The sequence below is a fragment of the Ambystoma mexicanum genome, chromosome 12 (assembly GCF_040938575.1).
Source record: "Ambystoma mexicanum isolate Mex_15411 chromosome 12, UKY_AmexF1_1, whole genome shotgun sequence".
In the NCBI taxonomy this organism is placed as follows: Eukaryota; Metazoa; Chordata; class Amphibia; order Caudata; family Ambystomatidae; genus Ambystoma; species Ambystoma mexicanum.
Genome location: NC_090936.1, coordinates 14,297,803 through 14,324,398, shown reverse-complemented (window position 1 = coordinate 14,324,398; position 26,596 = coordinate 14,297,803). Strand labels below are relative to the sequence as shown.

Sequence of the window (26,596 nt, the reverse complement as noted above, 5' to 3'; positions counted from 1 at the left end):
GTACAATATATGTGTGCTGTGTGCATGCATGGATGAGTCTGATGGGGAAGCTCTTTGTCATGGTATGTAAATGTACAATGGACTCTTGCAATGATTTGGTAAGGCTATTTTACTGTTTGTATACTACTACAATATGCTTCAGATGAGAGTACAAAGTGGGCTAGTGGTGACGAGAAGCATTACTAATAAACAAAATGCCATAAACTTGCAACAGCAACTTCTTTTCTAAATCTAATCTTCTAAGGATTGCGTATGTTATTTGAGTTCCAAACACACAGGGATTTGTGAGCCATTCTGCCTGTTATTCTTTGTTCAATAAATGGATATTTGTAGGTAGAATGGTTCAGAAATCAATGTTTGCTTTGGTGCCCAAATTAAACAAATAACCCACGCAGCCTCTTTGAGGAGTAGTTACAATAAAAAGGTAGTACTGTACTTACTTTTATTTGCAAAATGACCAGGTTTCTTCGGATATGTCGTCTGCAGTGTAGATGCTGTTGATTCTCAGGAGGGTAGTCTTCACTGCGATTCAAAAAAACACAATTAATTACTTTGTGTGTTTACAGCAGTGCTGATACTGCACACATTAATTGTGCATCGTTTGTCAGAGCATTCTCCTTTCATATTTCAACCCAGTGCATGTGTGCATTTCACTTCACTCTGTGCAGCCTTTGCATGGTATTTGCAATATGTTACTTGCAAGTCCTTCAAAATTGCTAACAATTTTAAGGTTATGAAAATGCCTTGTTTTTTACAAGGTGTTCTATCTATAGGAAAGAGGTTTGTAAGCGATAGGGCATAGTAGTAGATGGGAAAACCTTTTCTACTTGCAATTTAAAAGCACGATGCCGAAAAATCGGGAGACCCTCAGAGGGAGATGTCACCACAGCAATCGGGAGCGCTTACGTTTGTTATACGATTACATTGTAAGTAGCATTACTGTAGGTCGTACACAGTACACAACTCCGACATTTTCTAATACAAAATCGAGCTTCGCACTAAATAGGCATGCTTGCAACGTATGTATAGGTTATGCGGAAGACAGTAAGAAGTCGTGTGGTTTGTCAATGATAAATCGTACATCTTGCACTTAAAAGGGGGAGCATTGGTATGTATTGCTGATGCTCATTTACGGCATTAATTTGTTTAAATCAAATCTTAAGGGTTGCACATTTTCTCTGATTAAAATATACATACCTGTACTCTATACTCATGCATGTGTGCATGCATGGAGCTGTACGGAGAAATTTGCAACACTTGCACAGTAGCTTATGAAGTAGGTGCTTTGCAATGATATGCGACTTCCAATCAGAATTATCAACAGTAATTTTGAAGTGAGCAATGTTGATGACAGAGTTAGATTTAGCGATATTCAATGTGATTGGTGGATGGTTGTGTGACTGCTTACTTGTGTCCAATGAGGGACTCGATTTGCTACCGCTGTGGAAAGGGTGAAAGGACTGGGTAAGAGTTACGTGCTGCACGTAGGCAGCGCTTGTCCGCGGGTAGGGCGTGTCACATACAGGTTTCTACATCAAATCCTGCATGGAAAGGGGACTGCAGGCATCAGCCAATCAGATGTTCACATTACTCTTTTGTGTCGAAAGACGGTGCGTACACTGAAGATGGCAGAGGTGGAGAGAGTTAGGGTTTTGGTGCTTGGAGACATTTTTGTCCATGGTTTACAACATTATGCCGAGAGTAGGCATGTGGCACACCATTTCGATGTGAGAGGAGTAGAGGTGGTGTGGAACGCTGAGACTGATGCCAATGTTGTGGCAACTCTGCAAGTTTGCAGAGACATACATACAACCTCTCCTCATGTGGTAATTTTGAACTACGGTGCTTGCCATTTGGGCTACGTGACTGCACGTACTTTGTTGGCAGATTTGGGACAGTTGGTTCAAGCACTCATGAACATTTTTCCAACCGCGAAAGTAATTTTTTCTGGTTTACTCCCTAGAGTAAAATGGGACAACAATTCTTTTTTCTGTCCAGATCAAAGTATTGGGAGGTGTATCATTAATCGCTGCATGCATGCTTTTATGTTACACGCTGGTATGTTTTTCTGCAGCCACGAAAAAATTGTTCCAAGTAATGCAGATTATTTTGAAGCAATGCAATGCTCTTTTGGAACGTAAGGCTTGCTTTAGAGAACATTCTGTAATGGTTGCAGGAGTAAAGTATGGACAAGAAATACAAAAAATAAACAAGATAACAGATGTCTGTAAGGTATCTGGCCAAAAACAAAAACAAAAAAGGCTCTTTTCAGAGCCCACCTTAAAGGGTAAAAAGGAGAATAATACTTTAATGTACTGCCGTCACGCTCTGATCCTATACATGTCTGCGGACATGGTGGTAGTTTGCAGCCAGCGCATATCACCAACGGGGATTCTGGTGTGGAGACGCATGCAAATGAAATGAGCGGAGCTATGGATTGGTCAATAAAATTCAGTGGATGTGTTCTGAACAGCGAGATTTAGTAAGACCGTCTTCTCCCTGACAGGAGGCCACACAGCCATGTCTTTGCATGCTCGCAAACAGATTATCTGGATTTTGGGAGACTCATGGATACTTTGGTTGAAGGTGCATGCAGAAAGCTGCCGTCTATCTGAAAATCTCGGATTTCCTCATGTGGAAGTGCACTGGCATGGCGTGCGTGGAATGAGGTGGCTGGACTTGGTACCTCTCTGTGTTACTTTACTGACAGAGCGTCCTCCAGATATACTTATCATTCATTGCGGAGGAAACAGTTTAGGCCATGTCTCTGGAATTTCTTTGCAATTTGCAATGAAGGAAGGACTTGCGAAGCTCATGGACATGTTTCCAAATTGTCAAATACTTTTCTCCTGTATTGCACAAAGACAAATATATGGCTGCGTTCTTCTGCTTTTCGCCCACAAATGGAGAAAGCGAGACGCAATGTGAATGAGGCTTATTTGTGCCTTTTTAAGAGATGTTGGCATGTCCTCATTCCACAATGAAAACATTTTGTTTCGCAGCTCTTTCATTTTCTGCAGAGATGGAGTCCATCTCACATATGCTGGCAATCAGATTTTTCTTCGCAATGTACAAAATGCATTGCAACCTCTTTTGGATTCACAATAACATATGTTACAATCCTTTTTCTCCAATCCACAGTTTTTGACCCACACAACACACCACCGAAAGACTCTTTTCAGAGCCACCACTTACTTCCAGCATACACTTAATTGTGTTTGCTCCGCTTGCTCCCTCCTTTTTTTTTCCCTACGACTGTCCGCAAACTTTTCCATAACTCCGCGGGGGTCTACAACGGTCACTTCATAGTTCTATTGTTAAACTGAGAAAGGCGGTTCTAAAAAGAGCCTTTTCTGTAATTTTTGTTGTTTTCACGTTTATTGCTTCTCAGCACACGACACACTAGGAGAGGAGGCCAAAGGAGGGTAAGGAAGGGACACCAGCCACAGGGATAAGAAAGGGCAAGTGGACAGAGAAAGATATAGGGTGAGCTTCACTTAGGTAAGGAGCAGATCTTCTGGTACTCTGTGACCGTAGCCTCAAAAGTACTTTGAAAACTCTCCCCCCTGCAGAGTACCACATCACAATACATACACGCTATTGTCACCTTTGAAAGGTAAGGGTCAACAGCATTGCGAAATGGCTTGTGAGGCAGCTGGAGGGAGGCGCTCCCCCACAGGAGTGTCTCTTGTGGTGGGAGGATCGGACACGGAGGATGCTGTGGAGGAATCCAATCGACTACGCGCTTCACATGGCACCACCTTGCCAATGTCTACAGTGTGGAACGAAGTGAGGTGTCGCTTCATGGTTGCTGTACCAAAGCTGTACGCACCAAATCTCCCTTGACTCAACACCACCTGGCGCCGGTTACACCTCACCAGGTTCGCACATGCTTTTGGTACGTTACCATAAATGGAAAATAACCGCCACACCCACAACTCCCGTTGAGTGCTCGTAGTGCGGAGTTCCTCCACCTCATTCTCTTCCTCCTCTTCTTCCTCGCTCTCTACATACTCATATATCTCTCTGCAGGCCCTTGGGGAGGTGGTGGTGTTGGCAGGTTTGGGGGTGGTGCAGAGGCTAATGAACCAACAGCAGCCTTGGAAGCCATACTGATTACTTTCCTTTTGGTCACTACAGCAGTAAAGGCAGTACACCTCAATCTGCTATAGCTAGAAGGACAATGAAGATGTGCTCAGGTGGAGGGGTGTGTCTCATGATCGTCTTCATCACTGCAAAGCGGTATGAAAATTTTACACAACAAGCCCTCAGGTAAGCTATTGTCTAGGATATGTGAAATTATATTTTTACACTCTACAATATTTTGCCTTGTTTCTACAAGTTCTTTTTTACTGCTGCGGAAGCACACAAACTGGGCAAATTAGTCCACACGCTCAGCATGGGTGCGGTCACATGATGACGTCCTGAACACATCCTTGACAGAAATGGGAGTCCACCGGACAGCAAATGCAGAGTAACAAACTGGCGCATGCGCACAAGTGTCCTAACGACAGTGTTCGGGTTCTCAAACTAATTCAAAGTGGGACACAAGTGAGACAGACAGGTAGGGACAGGCGTGATGGTCGATATACTTACGGTTGTACTGCACATGTGCATATATGATATGCTCACTGTATGGACAGGTCCAGTGTCCTTAGGAAAACTCAATTTTGTTTAACTACGAAATTGCCAGCCACCGCGCCTGTTCTACGGACACCACCATTTTGGCTGTGGATGATACAGACAGGTATACTGTCCTTAACACACTCCTATTTTGCTCATTTACAGCCATCCTGGACACCTGGTGTGTTCTACTAACATGTTTCATCTCATTTGTAAGCGGCATGGCGAGGTATAATGTCCTTAAGACGCCCCTTTCTGTTTATGTACGCACAACTTGACCAGATGATGCGGTCAAACATCAACTCCATCTTACTTGACATTAGTAAGGGTAGGTGTACTGCCTTTACAACACCCACATTACATTCCTTATGGATAGGTCGAACAGGTGCGCTGTTCGCAAACATTTTAAGTCTTTTTAAAAAATATATTTTTTCCTCAAACCATACAACTACTATACAAAAACATTCCAAACACACAACCCCACACTTCAATCCAAAGAAATAGCGGGGGAAGCAGATACTGACACAAATATAGGGGAATTAGGATTCAACACGGGCTGGTTATGAGGAGAAGATTTGTGAGGGGAAAAGGGATGGATGTTTCGTCAAAACATCTATTTGCTTCTTGAAAGTTTGGGGATTGTTCACTATGGAATGGAGTAGCGGGGCAGGTACAGGTGGGACAATGGTAACGTACTTTTCCTCAGTGATGTCATCAATGACATTTGTGATGTCATATTTGATGTCCTGGGTGTTAGTCGTAGCAATGCACGTAGATGGTGCGAGTTATGGTTGCTTATCTTACCATAATTGTGGAATGTGCAGTGTTTTTTGGTTTCAAAGTGAAGTATAACATCCGTTTAACAATTTTTTATTTTTTACTGAATGTACATATATATATGGCAGGGAACAAAAACAAAGGGGCTAAACATGTGATGTTGTCAGTGATGTCATCAATGACATTTGTGATGCCATCTTTCATGTTCTGGGGGTTAGTGTTAGCAGTGCACAGTGGTGATGGCAGGTATGGGGGCTTAGTTTACCATAACTGGCGAATTTCAGGGGTTTTTTGGTTTTTATTTGAACCATAATGGGGAGGTAAAACATTTTTTTTTTACTGAAATGCACAGGTTTTTGGTTGGGCAACTTAACCATAACGTCCCCTCAACAAAGTTTTTTCGAAACATCTATCACTGAAACATTTTTCAATGAACAGACATGTAACCATTTCCCAATCGTGTCCAGACAGTCATAACACGTTGCATGTCATACTGCTAGCCAAACAATACCACAATGGACATGTGTTATGTTCAGCCATGAAGTTAGAGTACCTCAAGGAACATGCTGCTTCCCGTGACACTTATTGGTACACCTGCTACTACTGGTAATAATGTTGCAGGTACTACTCATAGTGCCAGTAGTTATTCTGTTACTTCTGGTGGTAATAATACTAGTAGGGATGGTAGTAATAGCCTTTCTACTCCAATTGCTGCTACTAGTAGTAATACAACAAATAGTTCTTGTAGTAATATAATTTTACTAAAACAACTCCTACTCATTAATTAATTCATTTAATTTTTTTGGTCTTTTGTATAGCACCTTCATAATTATGGCTGCAAAGCGCTGTTTGGTTGAACACCTTCAGAGGGGCCGGAGTCCAAATTTGGGAGAATTGGGGGTGCTATTATGCGTGCATTTTGGCCATTGCAGTTATGTGAGGGTGGCCAAGACCCTGCTAGTCACCCATGTCTGAAAGGCATGTGGATGGGCGCATCAGTGGTGGACTATAAACTTAACCAGGTGGATCGTGTTTAAGGAGTGTGAGGAAGTCTGATGGCGTCCTCACTTTATTTCCTCAAAAATATTGTCGTGGCCAGGGAAAGGCTGTCACTTTCAGATCCTGACCCTGGGGGTGGCTATGTGAGGATCACCTGGGAGGATGAGACTTGGAGAGTGGGGATGAGGCACCCTTGGGTGGGACATGGTATCCCCCATTTCCCTTTCATCAAGTAGGAAATGCCCCCAGGCTATCATGGGATATTTCCAATCCCTTCCCTATTATGTAAGAAAACCATCTCCCAATATATACTATTATGGGGTTACCAGACATTTCGTCGAAAACAAATGGGCGACAGGACATTTGGTCGAAACCATTTGGTCGAAAACCAAATGGTCGAATGTTTTTTTTTTTTTTAATTTTCACTTTTTTTTCTTTTATTTTTTTGGGGGGGTCCCCCCAACCCCCTTTTTTTCTAAAAAAAAACCCTTTTTTTCCCTAAACTAAAACCTAAAAAATATATATATATAAATTTTTAAAAAAATGTGACCATTTGGTTTTCGACCAAATTCCGTCGACCAAATGACTTTCGACGAAATGTCTTTCGACGAAATGTCCGGAAACCCTATTATGGTAATAAGACAAGGAAGAGACCACATAGGAACTTGCATTCATCCTTTATTGACTCAAACATATACAAACAACACTATGGTACTGGGACGCGAGTACCAAGGCCATCATGAAATCAATGTGAATGGCCTGCACCTAAAGCCAAGGGGGTGGTATAAATGTCCCACGCAGGTGAGGCTAAAAGGAGAAGCTTTCGAGATCGCCTTTGGAGTGCTTGCAGACGGAGAGGCTGGAGGTGAATCAGGCAGGGAGACCCGCGTCCGAAGTGTTGAGGCACTGCAGAGTTGCTACAGCAGAAGCAGAGTGTGGATGGTATTGCAGAAGGTCTCTGGTGGCCGGGTCAGGCTTCTGACCTCCTGGAGCCCAGGGGACTCCTTCTCCGGTAACCCAAGTTGTCAGGAGCCCCGGATGAGGGGGATTGCTGATCCAGGAACCAAAGCAGCTTTGAAGGACTGACCAAAGAGGAGAAGGGCACCCGAAGACAGCATATGCAGTGAGTGAAGTGAGGCTGACTGAGTCTGAGAAGCTGTGGTGCGAGCCGCACTGTGGAGACAGGTCACAAAGCTTGCGAGTGAGCTAGCAACAACAGAGGCAATGTGTTTGCCGGTCAGAAATTGTGCAACATAGAGATGATGACCACGATAATGTGAAGCTGAATGAACGAAGCGGTTTGACAATGCTGAATAACATTGGAATTGGGTAGGCCATGAAAGGGCCAGAAACGTATTAAAGTGAAACAGAATAAGAAGCCGTGGGCAGATTTCAAATTCCCAGCAGGAGAGTGAACTGGGAATTTGCAGTTACGGTTTTGTTATAAATGAACTGTAAGTTCGAATACCGAACCAAAGGAAAGTAATAATGAATGAACGCCACTGTCACACTCAGCCCCCGGTCTTACCTGTTTTCCCTTTGTCGTCTTCTTCTTTGAAGGTCTTTCTGTATTCCGGGACGTCCGGGACTTATAGAGGTAAGGCCGGTGATCCTCCATATCCAGTGTGGAGCGCAAGCAGACTCGGAGGAAGACAAGAGTTCAGGATTCCAGGAAGGTAAGCAATGAGCAGTCAATATCCGGTATTAAGTGCAGAACCAGGAAGGGAAAAGCACTACTCGCAGAGTACAGGGATGTGGCTGCGAGTGCAGAAGAGCGGATAGGGGTCCAGGAGGGAATGAAATGAATGGCCTCAAGCGGAGGCAACAGGCCGCTCCTAGTACTCCAGGGAGGAAGAGGAATTGGAAAGTATTTGAGAATTGGCACAAGGGAAAGGAAGGTGACAATGAGCACTCTAGCTGCAAACTCAAAAGGGAGCGTTGAGACGCGCATCGCTGCGGGGGCGTGCCTGTTTTCTAGGAAGCCAGGGCTCCTGCGTAAACACTAGACCGCAACATGTCTGAGGCGCCGGCCATGTTGGGAGGAGAATGGCTCCAACGTTGCGGTGCACCATGGACCAGGAAGTCCAAAAGGGGTGTAAATGGCGAATCATGACAGCCACATGAGTGGAAAGTAGCAAAAGCTTTTCCTGATTCAAAGAAACTGTGAATCTTGGAAACTAAAGGACATAAGCATTTGTAATGAATCTCAAGAGCCGTGAATTGAACAATCTGTGAAAAAGCAAGCATTGGCCAGGGCCAGAAGTAAACAAGGAAATGTACAAGTTTAAAGCTGCAACTGTGACAATACTATGAGAAAGTTTAATAATCAAACAAGTGAATGGTGACAAATAAGTATTAACAAAGGACTGCAATACCATTGTGGGGCTGAAGCAGTGGTGGTGCAACTGTGCAAAAGAAGCCCAGCGTGTGTGTCGTTGCGTGGTGGACCATGTGGCCTATCAATTTCACCCTGACCGACTGCACCCCTCTAAAGGGAAGCCACTTGAATCATTTATAAGCTTATGGCTGAATATCCATACAATATTCCAATATATTGTGAAATTAAATAGTTGATCTTTGTGATATGCTGAAAGAATCACAAAGCTTGAAAGCTGAGAAGAATCCAGAGGAATTGTGTTCTTGTGAAACCAGTCAGAGACTTCAAGCTTGTGCAAGAGACCCCCCTGCGATTGAAAGTGAACTATTTGGAATCCTGCGGAAGGGAGAATTCCCTGCATCCAAGAGCTAGAAGAAGCTCTGAACTTTTGTTTGAACGCCTTTTCATTTGATGTTGTCATCCCTACACAGTTTGAACAAGTAGTTGTGAGGGCAATAATAGGTTTTGGACACAGACGGTCATTTACTCTGGACTCCCTGACACAGACTATCATTAGTTTCTTAGGTAAGGAAATCCCACCTTAGCATAGGGCGAGATGGGCATTATCCCAACCTTTTTGGACTTTTAAATAAACAATTGTAGCCCACACTTTCCTCAGTGTCTGTGCCTACTCGCTGATGCCTTCACGGGAGACAGTTATGTGGGAACTACAATTCAAATTGTTGTTAAATGTAACTTCATTCTCAAGGCAGAGGTGTTCTGCAATAGTGTTTGTGTTATATTTCAGTGCAGGGTGTTTGGAATGAGCCTGGGCCTTCCACTAAGTTATGAAGGTGCAGAGTGTGAAGGGAGAAAATGTGTTAGCAGTACAAACAACAATGTTTACATCCTGGGTTCCATATATGCACAAAGAGCAGAAAGACGTACCATGAGCACAATTAGGAAAAATGCTAGATATAAAAGGGGAGCAGGGCCTAACATGCATAAATAGACATAGAGTGATTGATTTTAGAAACACCTTATGCATTATATTTCTATTTTACAGCATTAGGCCAAATGCAGAATATGGCTACCATACACAATTATGCCAAATGCAGAATATGGCTACCATACACAACTAGGCTAAATTCAGAATATGGCTACCATACACAATGATGCCAAATGCAGAATATGGCTACTGTAAAAGCATATTTTGCATAATACCGCCTGATAATGAACATTGGCCTAAGCATATTTGCATCATACTATAAATCACATTTGATTGAACCTGAAAATAAGCTGTCTACACCGCCAACTTAAAGTTATCCGCTATTTTGATTAACTCCTGCTTTCTGCCCCATGCTAGAAATTATGTTTTTGGCTCCAGCAGAGCAAAACGAACTTTGTACGGTGTAAACGTCGATAAGCATATTGAAGCTGATAAGGTGGAATGTTTGTCCTGCACTAAGAAACCTTGGAGCTAAATAAGAGCCGTATTTTATTAGTAATCTAGAGACCATCTGTATCAAAAATGTCTTCTCCGTTCAAATCTAAATATGTGCTTTTGCAGAAATCTGTTGTCGCTCCTTGAAACTAAGCTGACTTCAAATTCAAGAACAAACGATACATAAACAAGAATGAGTAAAGTAAAGAATGCTAACATTGTGTCTTATGTGCAGAAAAACATGCCTAGTGTTAGGGGAAAACATTGAACAATGTATAGTTGTTTGAATCTGTATTAGCTATGTGAACTGGCTACAAACCCAAGTGAATGGGTAACTCAAAGATGGGCTGGACGATGTGTATGGGATTGTGAGAGAAATGTATAAATATGCATGCTTTGCAATGTCCAGCACTCTCTCATCTCACGGTGTCTTCTACCTCACATTGCAAGGTGTTGAGAGACCAGACAGCTGTTCTGCAAAATAAGGGTACTTGTGCCATTGTACTCATGCCTCGCATATTTCTATTAAGTGGTATTAAGCCTCGATTTGTCTTTAATCTTTCACTACCATACACAATTATGCCAAATGCAGAATATGGCTAAACACAAGGTAAGGCTGCCTTCCACACTTAGGCTAAATGCAAGACATGGCTGAGTAATAGTGTTTCTTTTACAACTGATATGTATAGAAGTTCTGCTATATCTAGTGGTAGTAATTCTACCGGAAGTGCTGGTAGTATTACTTGATTTACTACACGTTCCTATACTGGTAGGAATAACACTATTGCTGGTAGTTACATTATTTTCACTAAACATACTACTACTGGGTATAGTGTTGTCATAATTGCTGATAGTGCAAGTAGTTTTCTATTACCACTGAAGGTAATGCTAAAATTAGTACTGACTCTAATTCTCTTTGTCCTAAAAGTGCTACTACTGACAGTAGCAGTAATAGTAACACTGCTGGTAATAATACAACTATTTCTGATTGTATGTGTACCTCGTTTGGTAATGTTACTATTGCTGGTTCTGTGGTACCACTGCTGATAATAATGCCACCATTACTGCGTCAATTGGTACCACTGCTGGTAATAATTCTAAAATTACTAGTTCTAGTGGTACCACTGCTGGTGGTAATGCTACGATTGCTGTGTCTACTGATACCACTGTTAGTAATAATGCTACTATTGATGGTTCTAGTGGTACCACTGCTGGTGGTAATGCTACTATTGCAGGCTCTAGTGGTATCACTGCTGGTGGTAATGCTACTATTGCTGGCTCTAGTCTTATTACTACTGATTGTAATGCTACTATTTCTAGTTCTAGTGGTACCACTGCTGGTGGTAATGCTACTGTTGCCGGTTCTAGTGGTACCGCTGCTGGTGGTAATGCTACTATTGCGGCTTCTAGTCGTACCACTGCTGGTAATAATGCTACTATTGCTGGTTCTATTGGTACCACTGCTGGTGGTAATGCTACTAATGCTGGTTCTAGTGTTAGCACTGCTGGCAGCAATTCTGCTACTGCTGGTTATAGTGATACCAATGATGGTAATAATGCTACTATTGCTGGTTCTATTGGTACCACTGCTGGTGGTAATGCCACTGTTGCCGGTTCTAGTGGTACTGCTGCTGGTGGTAATGCTACTATTGCTGGCTCTAGTCTTATTACTACTGATTGTAATGCTACTATTTCTAGTTCTAGTGGTACCACTGCTGGTGGTAATGCTACTGTTGCCGGTTCTAGTGGTACCGCTGCTGGTGATAATGCTACTATTGCTGCTTCTAGTCGTACCACTGCTGGTAATAATGCTACTATTGCTGGTTCTATTGGTACCACTGCTGGTGGTAATGCTACTATTGCTGGCTCTAGTCTTATTACTACTGATTGTAATGCTACTATTTCTAGTTCTAGTGGTACCATTGCTGGTGGTAATGCTACTGTTGCCGGTGCTAGTGGTACCGCTGCTGGTGGTAATGCTACTATTGCTGCTTCTAGTCGTACCACTGCTGGTAATAATGCTACTATTGCTGGTTCTATTGGTACCACTGCTGGTGGTAATGCTACTAATGCTGGTTCTAGTGTTAGCACTGCTGGCAGCAATTCTACTACTGCTGGTTATAGTGGTACCACTGATGGTAATAATGCTACTATTGCTGGTTCTATTGGTACCACTGCTGGTGGTAATGCTTCTAATGCTGGTTCTAGTGGTACCACTGCTGGTGGTAATGCTACTTTTGCTGGTTCTAGGGATACCACTGCTGGTAATGCTACTATTGCTGGCTCTAGTGGTACCACTGCTGGTGGTAGTGCTACTATTGCTGGTTCTAGTGGTACTGCTGCTGGTAATGCTACTATTGCTGGTTCTAGTGGTACCACTGCTGGTAATGCTACTATTGCTGGTTCTGGTGGTAATGCTACTATTGCTGGTTCTAGTGGTACCGCTGCTGGTAATACTAATATTGCTGGCTCTAGTGGTGCTACTGCTTGTGGCAATGCTACTATTGCTGGCTCTAGTGGTGCTACTGCTGGTGGTAATGCTACTATTGCTGGTTCTACTTTCTACTGATGGTAATCATGGTACTATTGCTGGATCTAGTGGTACCACTGCCAGTGGTAATGCTACTATGGCTGGCTCTAGTGGTGCTACTGCTGGTGGTAATGCTACTATTGCTGGTTCTACTGGTTCCACTGATGGTAATAATGCTACTATTGCTGGTTCTATTGCTACAACTTCTGGTGGTAATGCTACTATTGCTGGTTCTACTGGTACCACTTCTGGTGGTAATGCTATTTCTGCTTCTAGTGGTACCACTGCTGGTGGTAATGCTACTATTGCTGGCTCTAGTGATGCTACTGCTGGTGGTAATGCTACTATTGCTGGTTCTAGTGGTACCGCTGCTGGTAATGCTACTATTGCTGGTTCTAGTGGTACCACTGCTGGTGGTAATGCTACTATTGCTGGCTCTAGTGGTGCTACTGCTGGTGGCAATGCTACTATTGCTGGTTCTAGTGGTACTGCTGCTGGTAATGCTCCTATTGCTGGTTCTAGTGGTACCATTGCTGGTGGTAATACTACTATTGCTGGTTCTACTGGTACCGCTGCTGGTGGTAATGCTACTAATGCTGGTTCTAGAGGTACCACTGCTGGTGGTTATGCTACTATTGCTGGTTCTATTGGTACCACTGCTGGTTGTAATGCTACTAATGCTGGTTCTAGTGGTACCACTGCTGGTGGTTATGCTACTATTTCTGCTTCTAGTGGTACCACTGCTGGTAATGCTGCTATTGCTGGTTCTAGTGGTACTGCTGCTGGTAATGATACTATTGCTGGTTCTAGTGGTACCGCTGCTGGTAATGTTACTATTGCTGGTTCTTGTGGTAATGCTACTATTGCTGTTTCTAGTGGTACCACTGCTGGTAATGCTACTATTGCTGGATCTAGTGGTACCATTGCTGGTGGTAATGCTACTATTACTGGCTCTAGTGGTGCTACTGCTGGTGGTAATGCTACTATTGCTGGTTCTACTGGTTTCACTGATGGTAATAATGCTTCTATTGCTGGTTCTATTGCTACCACTGCTGGTGGTTATACTACTATTGCTGCTTCTAGTGGTACCACTGTTGGTGGTAATGCTATTTCTGCTTCTAGTGGTACCACTGCTGGTGGTAATGCTACTATTGCTGGTTCTAGTGGTACTGCTGATGGTAATGCTACTATTGCTGGTTCTGGTGGTATTACTGCTGGTGGTAATGCTACTATTGCTGGCTCTAGTGGTGCTACTGCTGGTGGTAATGCTACTATTGCTGGCTCTTGTGGTACCGCTGCTGGTATTGCTTCTATTGCTGGTTTCACTGGTTCCACTGATGGTGGTAATACTATTATTGCATGTTCTAGTGGTACCACTGCTGGTGGTAATGCTACTATTGATGGTTCTAGTGGTACCGCTGATGGTAATGCTACTATTGCTGGTTCTGGTGGTACCGCTGCTGGTGGTAATGCTACTATTGCTGGCTCTAGTGGTGCTACTGCTGGTGGTAATGCTACTATTGCTGGTTCTATTGCTACCACTGTTGGTGGTTATACTACTATTGCTGCTTCTAGTGGTACCACTGTTGGTGGTAATGCTATTTCTGATTCTAGTGGTACCACTGCTGGTGGTAATGCTACTATTGCTGGTTCTAGTGGTACCGCTGGTGGTAATGTTGTTATTGCTGGTTCTAGTGGTACCACTGCTGGTGTTATTGCTACTATTGCTGGTTCTAGTGGTACCGCTGATGGTAAAGCTACTATTGCTGGCTCTACTGGTGCTACTACTGGTGGTAATGCTACTATTGCTGGTTCTACTGGTTCCACTGATGGTAATAATGCTACTATTGCTGGTTCTATTGCTACCACTGCTGGTGGTTATACTACTATTGCTGCTTCTAGTGGTACCACTGTTGGTGGTAATGCTATTTCTGATTCTAGTGGTACCACTGCTGGTGGTAATGCTACTATTGCTGGTTCTAGTGGTACCACTGATGGTAATGCTACTATTGCCGGTTCTGGTGGTACCACTGCTGGTGGTAATGCTACTATTGCTGGCTCTAGTGGTGCTACTGCTGGTGGTAATGCTACTATTGCTGGCTCTAGTGGTACCACTGCTGGTAATGCTACTATTGCTGGTTCTACTGGTTCCACTGATGGTAATAATACTACTATTGCTTGTGCTAGTGGTACCACTGCTGGTGGTAATGCTACTATTGCTGGTTCTAGTGGTACCGCTGATGGTAATGCTACTATTGCTGGTTGTGGTGGTACCACTGCTGGTGGTAATACTACTATTGCTGGCTCTAGTGGTGCTACTTCTGGTGGTAATGCTACTATTGCTGGTTCTACTGGTGCCACTGATGGTAATAATGCTAATATTGCTGGCTCTAGTGGTACCACTGCTGGTGGTAATGCTACTATTGCTGGTTCTACTGGTTCCACTGATGGTAATAATGCTACTATTGCTGGCTCTAGTGGTACCACTCCTGGTAGTAATGCTACTATTGCAGGCTCTAGTGGTACCACTGCTGGTGGTTATGCTACTATTGCTGGCTGTAGTGGTACCACTCCTTGTGGTAATGCTACTATTGCTGGTTCTAGTGGTACCTCTGCTGGCGGTAATGCTACTATTGCTGGTTCTAGTGGTACCACTGCTGGTAATGTTACTATTGCAGGCTCTAGTGGTACCACTGCTGGTGGTAATGCTACTATTGCTGGCTCTAGTGGTGCTTCTGCTGGTGGTACTGCTACTATTGCTGGTTCTAGTGGTACCGCTGCTGGTAATGCTACTATTGCTGGCTCTAGTGGTACCACTGCTGGTAATGCTACAATTGCTGGCTCTCGTGGTACCACTGCTGGTGGTAATGCTACTATTGCTGGCTCTAGTGGTACCGCTACTAGTAATGCTACTATTGCTTGTTCTACTGGTTCCACTGATGGTAATAATGCTACCATTGCTGGCTCTAGTGGTGCTTCTGCTGGTGGTAATGCTACTATTGCTGGTTATAGTGGTACCGCTGCTGGTAAAGCTACTATTGCTGGTTCTATTGGTACCACTGCTGGTGGTTATGCTACTAATGCTGGTTCCATGGGTTCCACTCCTGGTGGTAATGCTACTATTGCATTCTCTAGTGGTACCACTGCTGGTGGTTATACTACTATTGCTGCTTCTAGTGGTACCACTGTTGGTGGTAATGCTACTATTGCTGGCTCTAGTGGTACCACTGCTGGTGGTTATGCTACTATTGCTGGTTCCATGGGTTCCACTCCTGGTAGTAATGCTACTATTGCAGGCTCTAGTGGTACCACTGCTGGTGGTTATGCTACTATTGCTGGCTGTAGTGGTACCACTCCTTGTGGTAATGCTACTATTGCTGGTTCTAGTGGTACCTCTGCTGGTGGTAATGCTACTATTGCTGGCTCTAGTGGTTCTACTGCTGGTAATGCTACTATTGCTGGTTCTAGTGGTACCACTGCTTGCGGCAATGCTGCTATTGCTGGTTCTAGTGGTGCTACTGCTGGTGGTAATGCTACTATTGCTGGTTCTAGTGGTACCACTGCTGGTAATGCTACTATTGCTGGTTCTAGTGGTACCACTGCTGGTGGTAATGCTACTATTGCTGGCTCTAGTGGTGCTTCTGCTGGTGGTACTGCTACTATTGCTGGTTCTAGTGGTACCGCTGCTGGTAATGCTACTATTGCTGGCTCTAGTGTTACCACTGCTGGTGGTAATGCTACTATTGCTGGCTCTAATGGTACCGCTACTAGTAATGCTACTATTGCTTGTTCTACTGGTTCCACTGATGGTAATAATGCTACCGTTGCTGGCTCTAGTGGTGCTTCTGCTGGTGGTAATGCTACTATTGCTGGTTCTAGTGGTACCGCTGCTGGTAATGCTACTCTTGCTGGTTCTATTGGTACCACTGCTGGTGGTTATGCTACTATTGCTGGTTCCATGGGTTCCACTCATGGTGGTAATGCTACTATTGCATTCTCTAGTGGTACCACTGCTGGTGGTTATACTACTATTGCTGCTTCTAGTGGTACCACAGTTGGTGGTAATGCTACCATTGCTGGTTCTAGTGGTGCCACTGCTGGTGGTAATGCTACTATTGCTGGTTGTATTGGTTCCACTGATGGTAATAATGCTACTATTGCTGGTTCTAGTGGTACCGCTGCTGGTAATGCTACTATTGCTGACTCTAGTTGTACCACTGCTTGTGGTTATGCTACTATTGCTGCATCTAGTGGTACCACTGCAGGTAATAATGCTCCTATTGCTGGTTCTAGTGGTGCCACTTCTGGTGGTAATGTTGTTATTGCTGGTTCTAGTGGTACCACTGCTGGTGGTAATGCTACTATTGCTGGTTCTAGTGGTATCACTGCTGGTAATAATGCTACTATTGCTGGTTGTAGTGGTATTACAGTTGGTGGTAATGCTACCATTGCTGGTTCTAGTGGTGCTACTGCTGGTGGTCATGCTACTATTGCTGCATCTAGTGGTACCACTGCAAGTAATAATGCTACTATTGCCGGTCCTAATGCTACCACTTCTGGTGGTAATGTTGTTATTGCTGGTTCTAGTGGTACCACCTCTGGTGGTAATGCTACTATTGCTGGTTCTAGTGGTATCATTGCTGGTAATAATGCTACTATTGCTGGCTCTAGTATTTTTTCTAGAAGCGCCATGTGCCCTTGGAAGTGTCTGGAGAGCGGGAATACGCAGGCTACAGGCGCAGGACGCAAGCTATGAACGGAAGCGCAGGGCCACTCTTGCTTGATCAGTTACCATGTTCGTATCTGTGTTCCCGTTGATGCTATAGTCTGTGTCACGTGACCAGGCCTTCTAGCTGCACTCAGACGCAGGGTCTTCTCAGCAAATCGCCCACCTGCCCTTTTCTGCTGTAGCAGGGGTCTGCAATCTGTGGCTCTGCGGGTTTTTCCGCCTACGACTCCCATGATCCCTCACAGTTGACGGTGCTTGCTAGAGGTGATGGGAGTCGTAGTATCCAGCACGTGGAGTGCCAGTCTCTGCAGACTCGTGCTATAGTAATTGACATGGGAAAGACTGAGGGTGGTCGCCAGTTACAGTGACATGAGGTGGACATTGGGGCTGTGTTAATTACACAGGCAGGCCCAGATATGTGAGAGAAATGGCGCATAACTGGGGCCTTAAGTGACAGGGGGCAGATCTGGGTGAGAACCGGGCCAATGAGAGTGAGGAGTGAAAGTGGCATGGGCAAACCAGAAGACAAGTGACGCTGACATTACAAAATTGCAGTTCACCTCCTACAATGGTGCATTAAACAGCCAAATACGTTCCTAGTACAATATACACATGTCCATATTTGCAGCATACATGATCTAACAATGGACCAGGGCTGATTTGCAAGAGCTACATACAGTTCAGCAGGCAGGAGGGCATTATTGTACGCAGAGGACCAGCCGGCCCTATTTCCATTCCTTCTCTTTCCTCGCACTCTTCTCATTTGTCGTTTCTGGGCCCCTCGATTTACACAGACAAGCCGTGTATGCAATGTCGCTGTTTGTATATTTTGCAACATGCCTTCGGGTCTTTGCTAATAAACTCGGGGGAAAAAAACAGCTTCAAAGCTATCTTGCATTTTTGTATGCTTTCCTTTCTTTAGTTAGCTCTGGTGCTTGAAAGCTGTAAACACAAGCTGGCACCAGTGTGTGTGTGAGGCAGAGATCCTGATTCTCTTACTTAAGCTCCTTGAAGTTTCATTATATCAATTAAACAAAATGACTGCAGACTGGCTCCGCAGCAACCGAAAGATGCGTCCTTCCAGCATTGTTCTTTATAACCCTAGAAGTTCACACAAAGTTTATTTCAAAAGTAATAACCCTGGGCCCTGCAGTCAAAAGCTTAAACTTGAAACCTTATCAGAATCTTGTATGATATGTATCGTATGTGAATAGGGCCTAGGGCCTGTTAAAACGTCCTAAAAATGGAACTTCTTATTTGCAGGTTAGGGCAGACCCTTCCACTTCCAAAATAGGGTTAAAATGAACTGCAGGTAAATAGACAGAACAGCAACCGAGTGCAAGGCGCCCTGATGTATTTTTTAATAGCTTTAAATTTGTGATAATGTGCAATACACTGAAAACACAACGCTGGTTGTTCAGTTTCTTGTCCTTCCCATCCTGCTAGTCAGGCCCTTCCTGAAAATGACTGTTAATACTGGCAGCATGAGGAGTGTAAAAAAGGTACTCATTCAAGGTGTTTTTAAAAGCCAATATGGACAGGTGGAGCTTGGCTTGATAGGCAAGTACCCAGTTGTTTGTGTGTGTGTTGGTCTGTGAGTGTGTCGGTGTGTGTGCATGATGGTGTGTCGGGTATCTCGTCAGGAATAACGCTCATCCACCCCAAATATTAGTATATCGCTACCCCTGCAGGTAGCGTCATGCGCTGAACTGATAAGTAAGCTTTGCAGAGCCAACGACACTAGCTTCTGCATCCCAAGGCGAATAGGGTCCAGAGCTGCGTCTGGGCTGTGGATCCACAAACTCTGGAAACCTTAATGGGGACTCGTGGCAAACCATGTCCTGGCATGGACCCGGACACGACCCGTCAACTTGCGGATCATCCTTCAGGAAAACGGCCCAGCACAATCCACAGACACCAAACTAAAGATAGTCAACCAAACAGGACACACATCCACAAGAGTCACCAAGAGCAAGTCTAAGAAACGATCCCAGAAAAAAACAATACAAAGGGTAAATCTTAACTCAAAAATCTGAATCTAAAATCCAAAAGCTTTTGTGGGGAAAAATCAAAAAAAAGTTTAAATCCAAGAAAATCTGAGGAAAGTTCCACTCCAAGAGGCTTCGTGTGAGTAATGAGCGGCACTCCAAGAAGACGCCGAGAACCAACAGTCTCTCGTGTTGAGGAGCCTGGCGCTTTAGAGAAAAGCAACTCCATCCCAGAATCACTTAGAGCCACCCCTTCCTTCCATGTGTTCAAAGCCTATGTCAAACCCTGGCTACACACCAATGACTGCTAAAGCCTCAACTGTACCGAATATTCTCTATATTTAATGTAAAATATTTGAAACTGTAACATATCCTATTTGTAAATCATGTGACATTATAACATAAGAAATGTTTGATATGTGTTCCTGTAACATAAGAAATGTAAAATATTTATGTACCTGTAACCTAAGATTCTATTGCTTGCAAGCGCCCAATTGCTTAACGGCCCGGTGCGCGCTATAAATAAATAAACAATACAATACAATACAATGCAGTGTAGCCGCAGCCATGCTGGGAATTCCATAGATCCCCAGCACTTGGAGGAGCCGCCACTCAGGGTGGCCATACACCGTGTAGAGGGGTGTGCGCCTTCTCGAACTGGCAGGAGCCTGACAGTACATCCATGTACTAACATATATTTAATTATTCAAATTAATGTTGAAACAATTAAGGAAGCCTAAACATGGATACCTAAAGATGGAAATGTGGAGAAAAAGAATACATTTAGAACACAAGAGAGGCGTCTGAGTTGTGGAATAGTGGTAGGATTATCTACACGTCTCCCATGTGCAGACATTCTGGCAACTCTGCAGCTCGCATAATGGGAAATAAAGCAAACAGGAGATGCCTCAATCCAAATGATTTAAACGATTTTCACAAGGATAACACAGCACAATGTCTACGTTATGTGCATGTTTGCTGTAAAGCTTAAAAGTAAACATGCCTGTTTATGTAATGCCGCAAACAAGGTGCAAATCATTGTCGGATTCTTTTTTGCCCTAGTGCCTATGCTTTTAGAAAGCATGGATTGGCACTACAATGATGTGACCCACTCATCATTTGCTAAGCAGCAAATCTGGTGCAAAATAGATTTGCTGAAATTGTTATACCAGTGCAGATTTGAGATAGCCAGGCCCCACTTCAGTTATTTCAAATATACACCGACAACATTAGCCTTCTGCGAGAGGTCAGAACTGTGAGGCAGACAACTTGGTAAAGAGTTTTTAACTTCAGCCATTGTATTAAATAAAACTGGTTGATTGAACGCCTCACTATATTCCTACCCTAACAAGGACTTTCTTGATGGAAGAGAACTAAAAGGGAACACTCTAACCAAGGAATCTCAAACCCTTAGACTTATACATCAAGCAATGCATAAAGGTATAATATGGCAACTCAATTTAACACATGTATACAACATATAATGTGGTTTACAGTATAATAAATGTCTCTTGCCATGGACTGGGTGAACTCCCTTTCCCCAGATCCAAACAAGAGTTTTCTGCACGATTCAAAGGAAAAAACAAGGATATCTGACATTAATACAAAGTTCAGTTATTTTAATAATGTAACTTGTCAAAGTCAACAATCTCTCACTCCTCCTGGAAGGAGAACTTTCCCAAAAGATGTTGAAAGGAAGAGTCATAAGCTCTCCCACCTCCTGAAATGGAAACTCCTTTACATCTTTGACAACAGCACATTGTTTGGTCAGAATGGTCTGCTTCAAGAATGACTGCGGGAAGAATTGTAACTTTTCCTCCATCAGCTTTCACAATTCTTCCCCAAATGCCACAATTTAATATGTTGCTTTCCAATAGTACTGCTTCAGCACTTGCTCCTTCTGCGACGCAGCGTAACCTTTCAGCAGGTTTCTTCTGGGCAATCACCTCTTGCCCTATGGGTCTACTCGCCCGCCAGTCTATCTTGTCGGAACCGAAGCAGAGAAGTGCTTCAATGGCACATTTCACAGTGAAATAACAACTTCAGTGTCTTTCTTTGGCATAAACATGGTAACAGCTTTCAGGAAATAGAACATTCAAATCGATTCTCATCAGGACCTCTCCACAAACGATGCTCGTCTCCCTCTGGATGACCACCTCCAGCCTGTTTGCCACCTTTCTTTCCCTACTGCATCAATATCGAAAATCATGTTCAGGATTAAGTCTTTTCCTGCTTCTATTTTGGCTATAGCAATGTGAATCGACATCAACCACAATAATAGGCATCTCTGAACCTGAAGGGCAACCTTCAGAACCTTGGGGCCTCCTAACATTCCCCTCTTGTTTTTGGGAACCTTTGTTGGACTGATTTTGCCAGCTTCTCAAGGACTCTTGGCATGGGCATTGGTGATAGGCATGGACCTTCTAAGAAGACCTTCCCACCAGATTGTTGGTGTTTGCAACAGTTTGGTTTTTGTAAGATTTATTAGCTTGAAATATGCAATGATTCTTTATTCATTACATTTATTAACTTTGCAAAAGTTCAGTGTTTGTGATTCTTATTAGCTTGTTTTTGTACATTAACAACAGTTCCATACATGTAATGTTGCTTATTCTGCTTTTCACTCGATCATGGATGATCTCACCTGCGCCTAACAAGCAGCCTGCACTGGAGCACCCCAGAGTCCTTGCTTGGCATAGACTCACTGGGTAAATCAATTCCAGGTGCTCCTCTTTGCGTTTGCAGGACTGCTGAAACTGTGGCTTCCCCCAACCAGACGCACCCTCTCTCTTCGGTCACCTTTTCCTCTGCCACGCTGATTTGTATTCGCTCTGACTCCCAAGAGTCCCCGGTGCAACCCTGCCTCCTGAGAACTCTCGACAGCTCACACCACGCCTGCTATCTGCTGCAAATGCTTTGCACAATGTAGTCTTTCCGGGAAAGCATTTCCTCCCCCATGCTTCCCACTGTGCGACCTCTGCTGTTTGGGAAGATAGAGGCACAGACCCTCTCAGGACTCGCAATGGTCCCGGTGTCTTCTGCCTCCTATACTCCTGCTGTCTCCCGCAGCATACACAGCCTGCACTTCTTCTGTGTGTCCTGTTGCTTCTGCTGTTTTTGCTTCTTCTCCATTACCTGAACCTGAGGGGTGCTTGTATGCTTCCCAGTCTCCCTCGGGTGTCGGTCATTCATATTAAATAGCTTATCACTTCTACATCTTGTTCCTCCGTAGCCTTCTTCCTCGTCCCAGTACTGAGGGAATTATGGGACTTCAAGTCCCTAAAGAAAGAGTTTATTTTCTTAACTTTTTCTACATTGTGAACGATTTCCACTTTCTACACCATTTATCAAAGGGCTATCACAAGAGCCGGTCATAAGGCAGGTTTGAGAAGAGGAATATGTGTTTCTGCTTTTAAGGCTTTCAATACTATCCAACTGTGCTTGATCCTTTCTCTTAGATACGCTCGCGCTTTGTCGGTGAGACACTTGTGAGTGAGAAGCAGGACCTTTTAGGTGATACAATGTTTTATGGGAAGCCAATGAAGGGATCTACATGCCTCTATGACATGAATTCTTCTCGTAAGCCCGCACACAGCTCGAACAGCATTATTCTGAGTAACTTGGAAGTTGTCAAGATTAGACATTAGTGTGCCAAGGAAGGCATGGTATCAAACAGTAAGAAAGAAACAAGTGATCACATTTCAAGGGTGTTTATTGAACTTCGACTGGGTTTGAACAACACCTATCTAATCCTAAATCTAAATATGTGAGCAAGCTACGCACATCAAATAATAACACAGTCCTGGTGGTGTCTTGTCAAAATAAAAGGGCCTATACTAATACACCTATTGTCAATCCTTACTTCTAAATACGAATAGCGTGGGAAACAATGTTTATGCAAAAGAAAAGTGTTCAAGAAATGACTTGTAAGGATATTCAAGACATTGGTTTCCCTTCCCCATTTTTTCAGCCTGGGACAAGGCAGCACACACAAGCTTAGCACAGTCTCTGGCTTCTCTAGCACGAGGGTGCAGTTCATATCTCAGTATCAGGGCCTTCTATGTCAAAGTCTCTTTGCCATTTCAAGTCTCTTACTTCAGAGAACCTGATGCAACAAACGAACATTCAAATGTTCCTTTCTCCTTAGGATTCTCATGTACAACTTCTTGGGTGATTTTCGATTCACCCCGGTCCCCCACTTCGCCGGGCTCAGACCCACTTTAACACAAATCTTTCAATTAATCTCCCTCTGTCAGACTCTGACCAAATCCATGTACTTTCCAGAGTTTCTCTACTTCATTGAAATCAGTCTTTCAACAGTGCGCAGTATTTGACTTGACCCGTCGCAGGACCACTTGATTCCCAGTTATTCAATTAATCTCCCTCCACAAGGCTCGGACCAACTTTATCTACTTGTATCACTTCTCTGCTGGTAGCTTACAGAGACCTTCGATTGAGCACCCGCTTGGTGCTGGACCACTCAGTCAAAGTTATTGTACCTCCCTTTAAAGTGCAATCACTCATCAGCAGTTTAACTTCATTCACGTCTCTTATCACATGCGTTTTAACAATGTTTGTTCCAGCGCTCGCCAGGTAATGTTGCTGCTTGCAACCTTGTCTTCAACATAGACTGGTCTCATATCGGTCTCCCCAACTGACCGGCTGTGTTGCTTTCACTGAAGCAGCTTTTTTCTTGGAGCCAATGACAGTACCATGGTGGCTGGAGATTCTCCCCACCTTGATTACTGAGGCAGGAGGGCCCCGGGTACCTCCAACACAATGCAAGATTTTTTTGCCTGGTTTCCTGGTCTTACAATTTCTCTCGAGGTTTTGTGGAGGCAATGGTTCTTTGTCGAAAAGGTCAATGCAACTTCCCTCCTTGCGAACCACTTCTTTTTTGCTGTCTTTTGCCTCTTGCTAGACTGCCATCTTCGAACTAATGTTTCCTCGTGTGCTTTGTCTTGCTCAGAGTGTGCTCTCGCCTTTTTTCCCTGTCGGGGAGTGTAATGGGAGGCAGGTGTGAGTGATTGACGACAATTGCCTGACTTCGCCTGACCATAGTATTGGGACAGACACGTCAGGAACACAGCTTGGGTGTTGGTCTCGATTCATTTAGATCGTGCTGTCAGTGAGAAATTGTTCAAGTTGTGTAGGGGGGGTAAAGTTCCTACATATCCCACTTGGAAGGATGGGGAAAAGGATTTATAGGGAAGGGGATACTGCATCTCACCATCTGGTGTCCCACTCCCCCAAAACCGCTCACCTAGGTGATTCTCCCGCACTGGTCCACCCACAGAAACAGGATCCAAAAGCAATGGCAGTGTCCTGGCCACCTGGATGACAGATCGCTGGCAACTAGCGGGTGAGACACCTTCTGGTTTCTCACACAGCCAACAAACAGGCTGTTGCCACAGTCGAGTTTGGGGTTGACCAAGGCAACAGTAAGTGCAGCAGTATTCGCTTCAGACAGAAAAGGTTTGATTGCCTAGTAAGGCGTGTAGTATGGGCACAGGATGCCTTTACCTGGCTGACATGCTTTTGCTGGTCGTCTTCTGGGTGATTTTGTTCTGGCAGGGGGCTAGAAGGTCCCACTGAGACCAGGGTGGCAGGAGCGAGCCTTGTCAAAAGGGGATGGGAACGCCTCTCATGCCTGGGCCGGAGGAGGCCTACCAAGGCTTTTACCAGAGGCAGGGTGTGGGAGTAGGGAGGACTGTGCTTGGCTATGGGCATCAAGTACCACCTTTTCCTGGCCCATACCTGTTATGCACAAGACTGTCTAGTTGTTTTCTGTTTGTCTTGTAGGAGTACATCACCCAGAAGGCTAGCAGTGCAGATAGCAAGAAACCTAACTGGCAGAGAGCCAGCATGGAATTGCAGACCGCTGTGTGATCCATACAACAATCTGGCAACCTAACACTTTACTGGACCCCACATGTGCTGGAGAACTGATGTTACCTTCAGTGGGAACACCGAGCGCTCCACCTGGCAAGCCGGCAATGCAGATACTGCAAGCACTCCTGATGTAAACTTTGGAAACAACTATGGTGATAACGAGCCATGATTCTCAAAAACAGGTGGATATTTGGACTTTATCAAAAAGAATGAGGTAAACCTAGTAGCGCAGTGAGAAAAAGGGTATATCACTTAATTCAAAAAGAAAAACAACACTCGCACTTGGCCCCTAATAAAGTATATTACCTGAAAGAAAACCTGGGGTGGTTATGCAAAATTGAATGGTGCAGAAACCAAATTGTGCATCATATGTAGAGGCAGCTCACATGATTAAACTGTTATACTGAAACATCCAACTATAATCCATACGTCACAATAACCAAAATGCCTACAGTGACAGGCATCCGAAACAAGTCACTGTTGGTTATTCTAACATCATACCTAATACCGAACAGAAAGACAAACATACTGACAACAAAAGTATGCCAGAAATTAATATTACTCAGTGGTTGTAAGCCATCCATACTGGGACGAAGAAGATCGAGCGAGTAACAATGAATGCTCAAGGAAGCTAAACCAAGGTCTACGCTGGGGAGGATTCAGCGCTTGCCAATAAAAATAAAAGAAGGAATAAAGTACATTGTTACGGTAGTTTCAATCCTGGAGAGCGAGAGAAGCCAAGAGATTCCGGGAGGTCCTTGGTTGAGGGGACGCTTGCAGCCGAGAAGGAGAAGGGAAGGAGCAATGGAGAGGGCAAGAAGCCAATCCATGTATGCCGGAGAAGGAAAGTTGAGGCAGTGGCGTGACCCAGAGGAGGTGGCACCCGATGGTCCTTTAACCATGCCAAGACCGCTGTGGAAGGGGCTTCACAGAGTTGTGCACTGCAGCAGGAACAAAGAAGAGACACGAGAAATGACTGAACTATGAAAGAGAGCATGGCCCCACAGGCAGAACCAGTGATGCCAATTCAGCAGAACGAAGGCAATGAGAGTGTCGGGAGACCTGGGATAGGAACAGGACAGGAAGAGCCCAACAGTACTCATCATACTCATCCCAGTGGTTGTGATTGCCTTAAGAAATGCGAAGAGTAGCAAGGGACTCATACTCATCCCAGTGGTTGTGATTGCCTTAAGGAATGTGAAGAGTAGCAAGGGACTCATACTCATCCCAGTGAGTGGGTACATCATAAAGATAATGAAGATTCCTTTGAGATACAATTCATTCAGCCCAGAAAGTG

At 44.2% G+C, this 26,596-nt stretch overlaps 1 protein-coding gene across 1 annotated transcript in view; it reads right to left on the bottom strand.

Moving 5' to 3' along the window:
- The window catches only part of LOC138514445 (uncharacterized), a 102,515-nt gene extending 85,342 nt beyond the window's left edge, over positions 1–17,173 (bottom strand). Inside the window, exons 1-3 of the mRNA XM_069629955.1 lie at positions 16,186–17,173; positions 15,565–16,113; positions 12,973–15,492 (exon numbers count right to left, since the gene is read on the bottom strand). Coding sequence (XP_069486056.1) covers positions 12,973–15,492; positions 15,565–16,113; positions 16,186–17,173 — 4,057 coding nt within the window. The remainder of the gene's footprint in view (positions 1–12,972; positions 15,493–15,564; positions 16,114–16,185) is intronic.
- Positions 17,174–26,596: the final 9,423 nt, after the last annotated feature.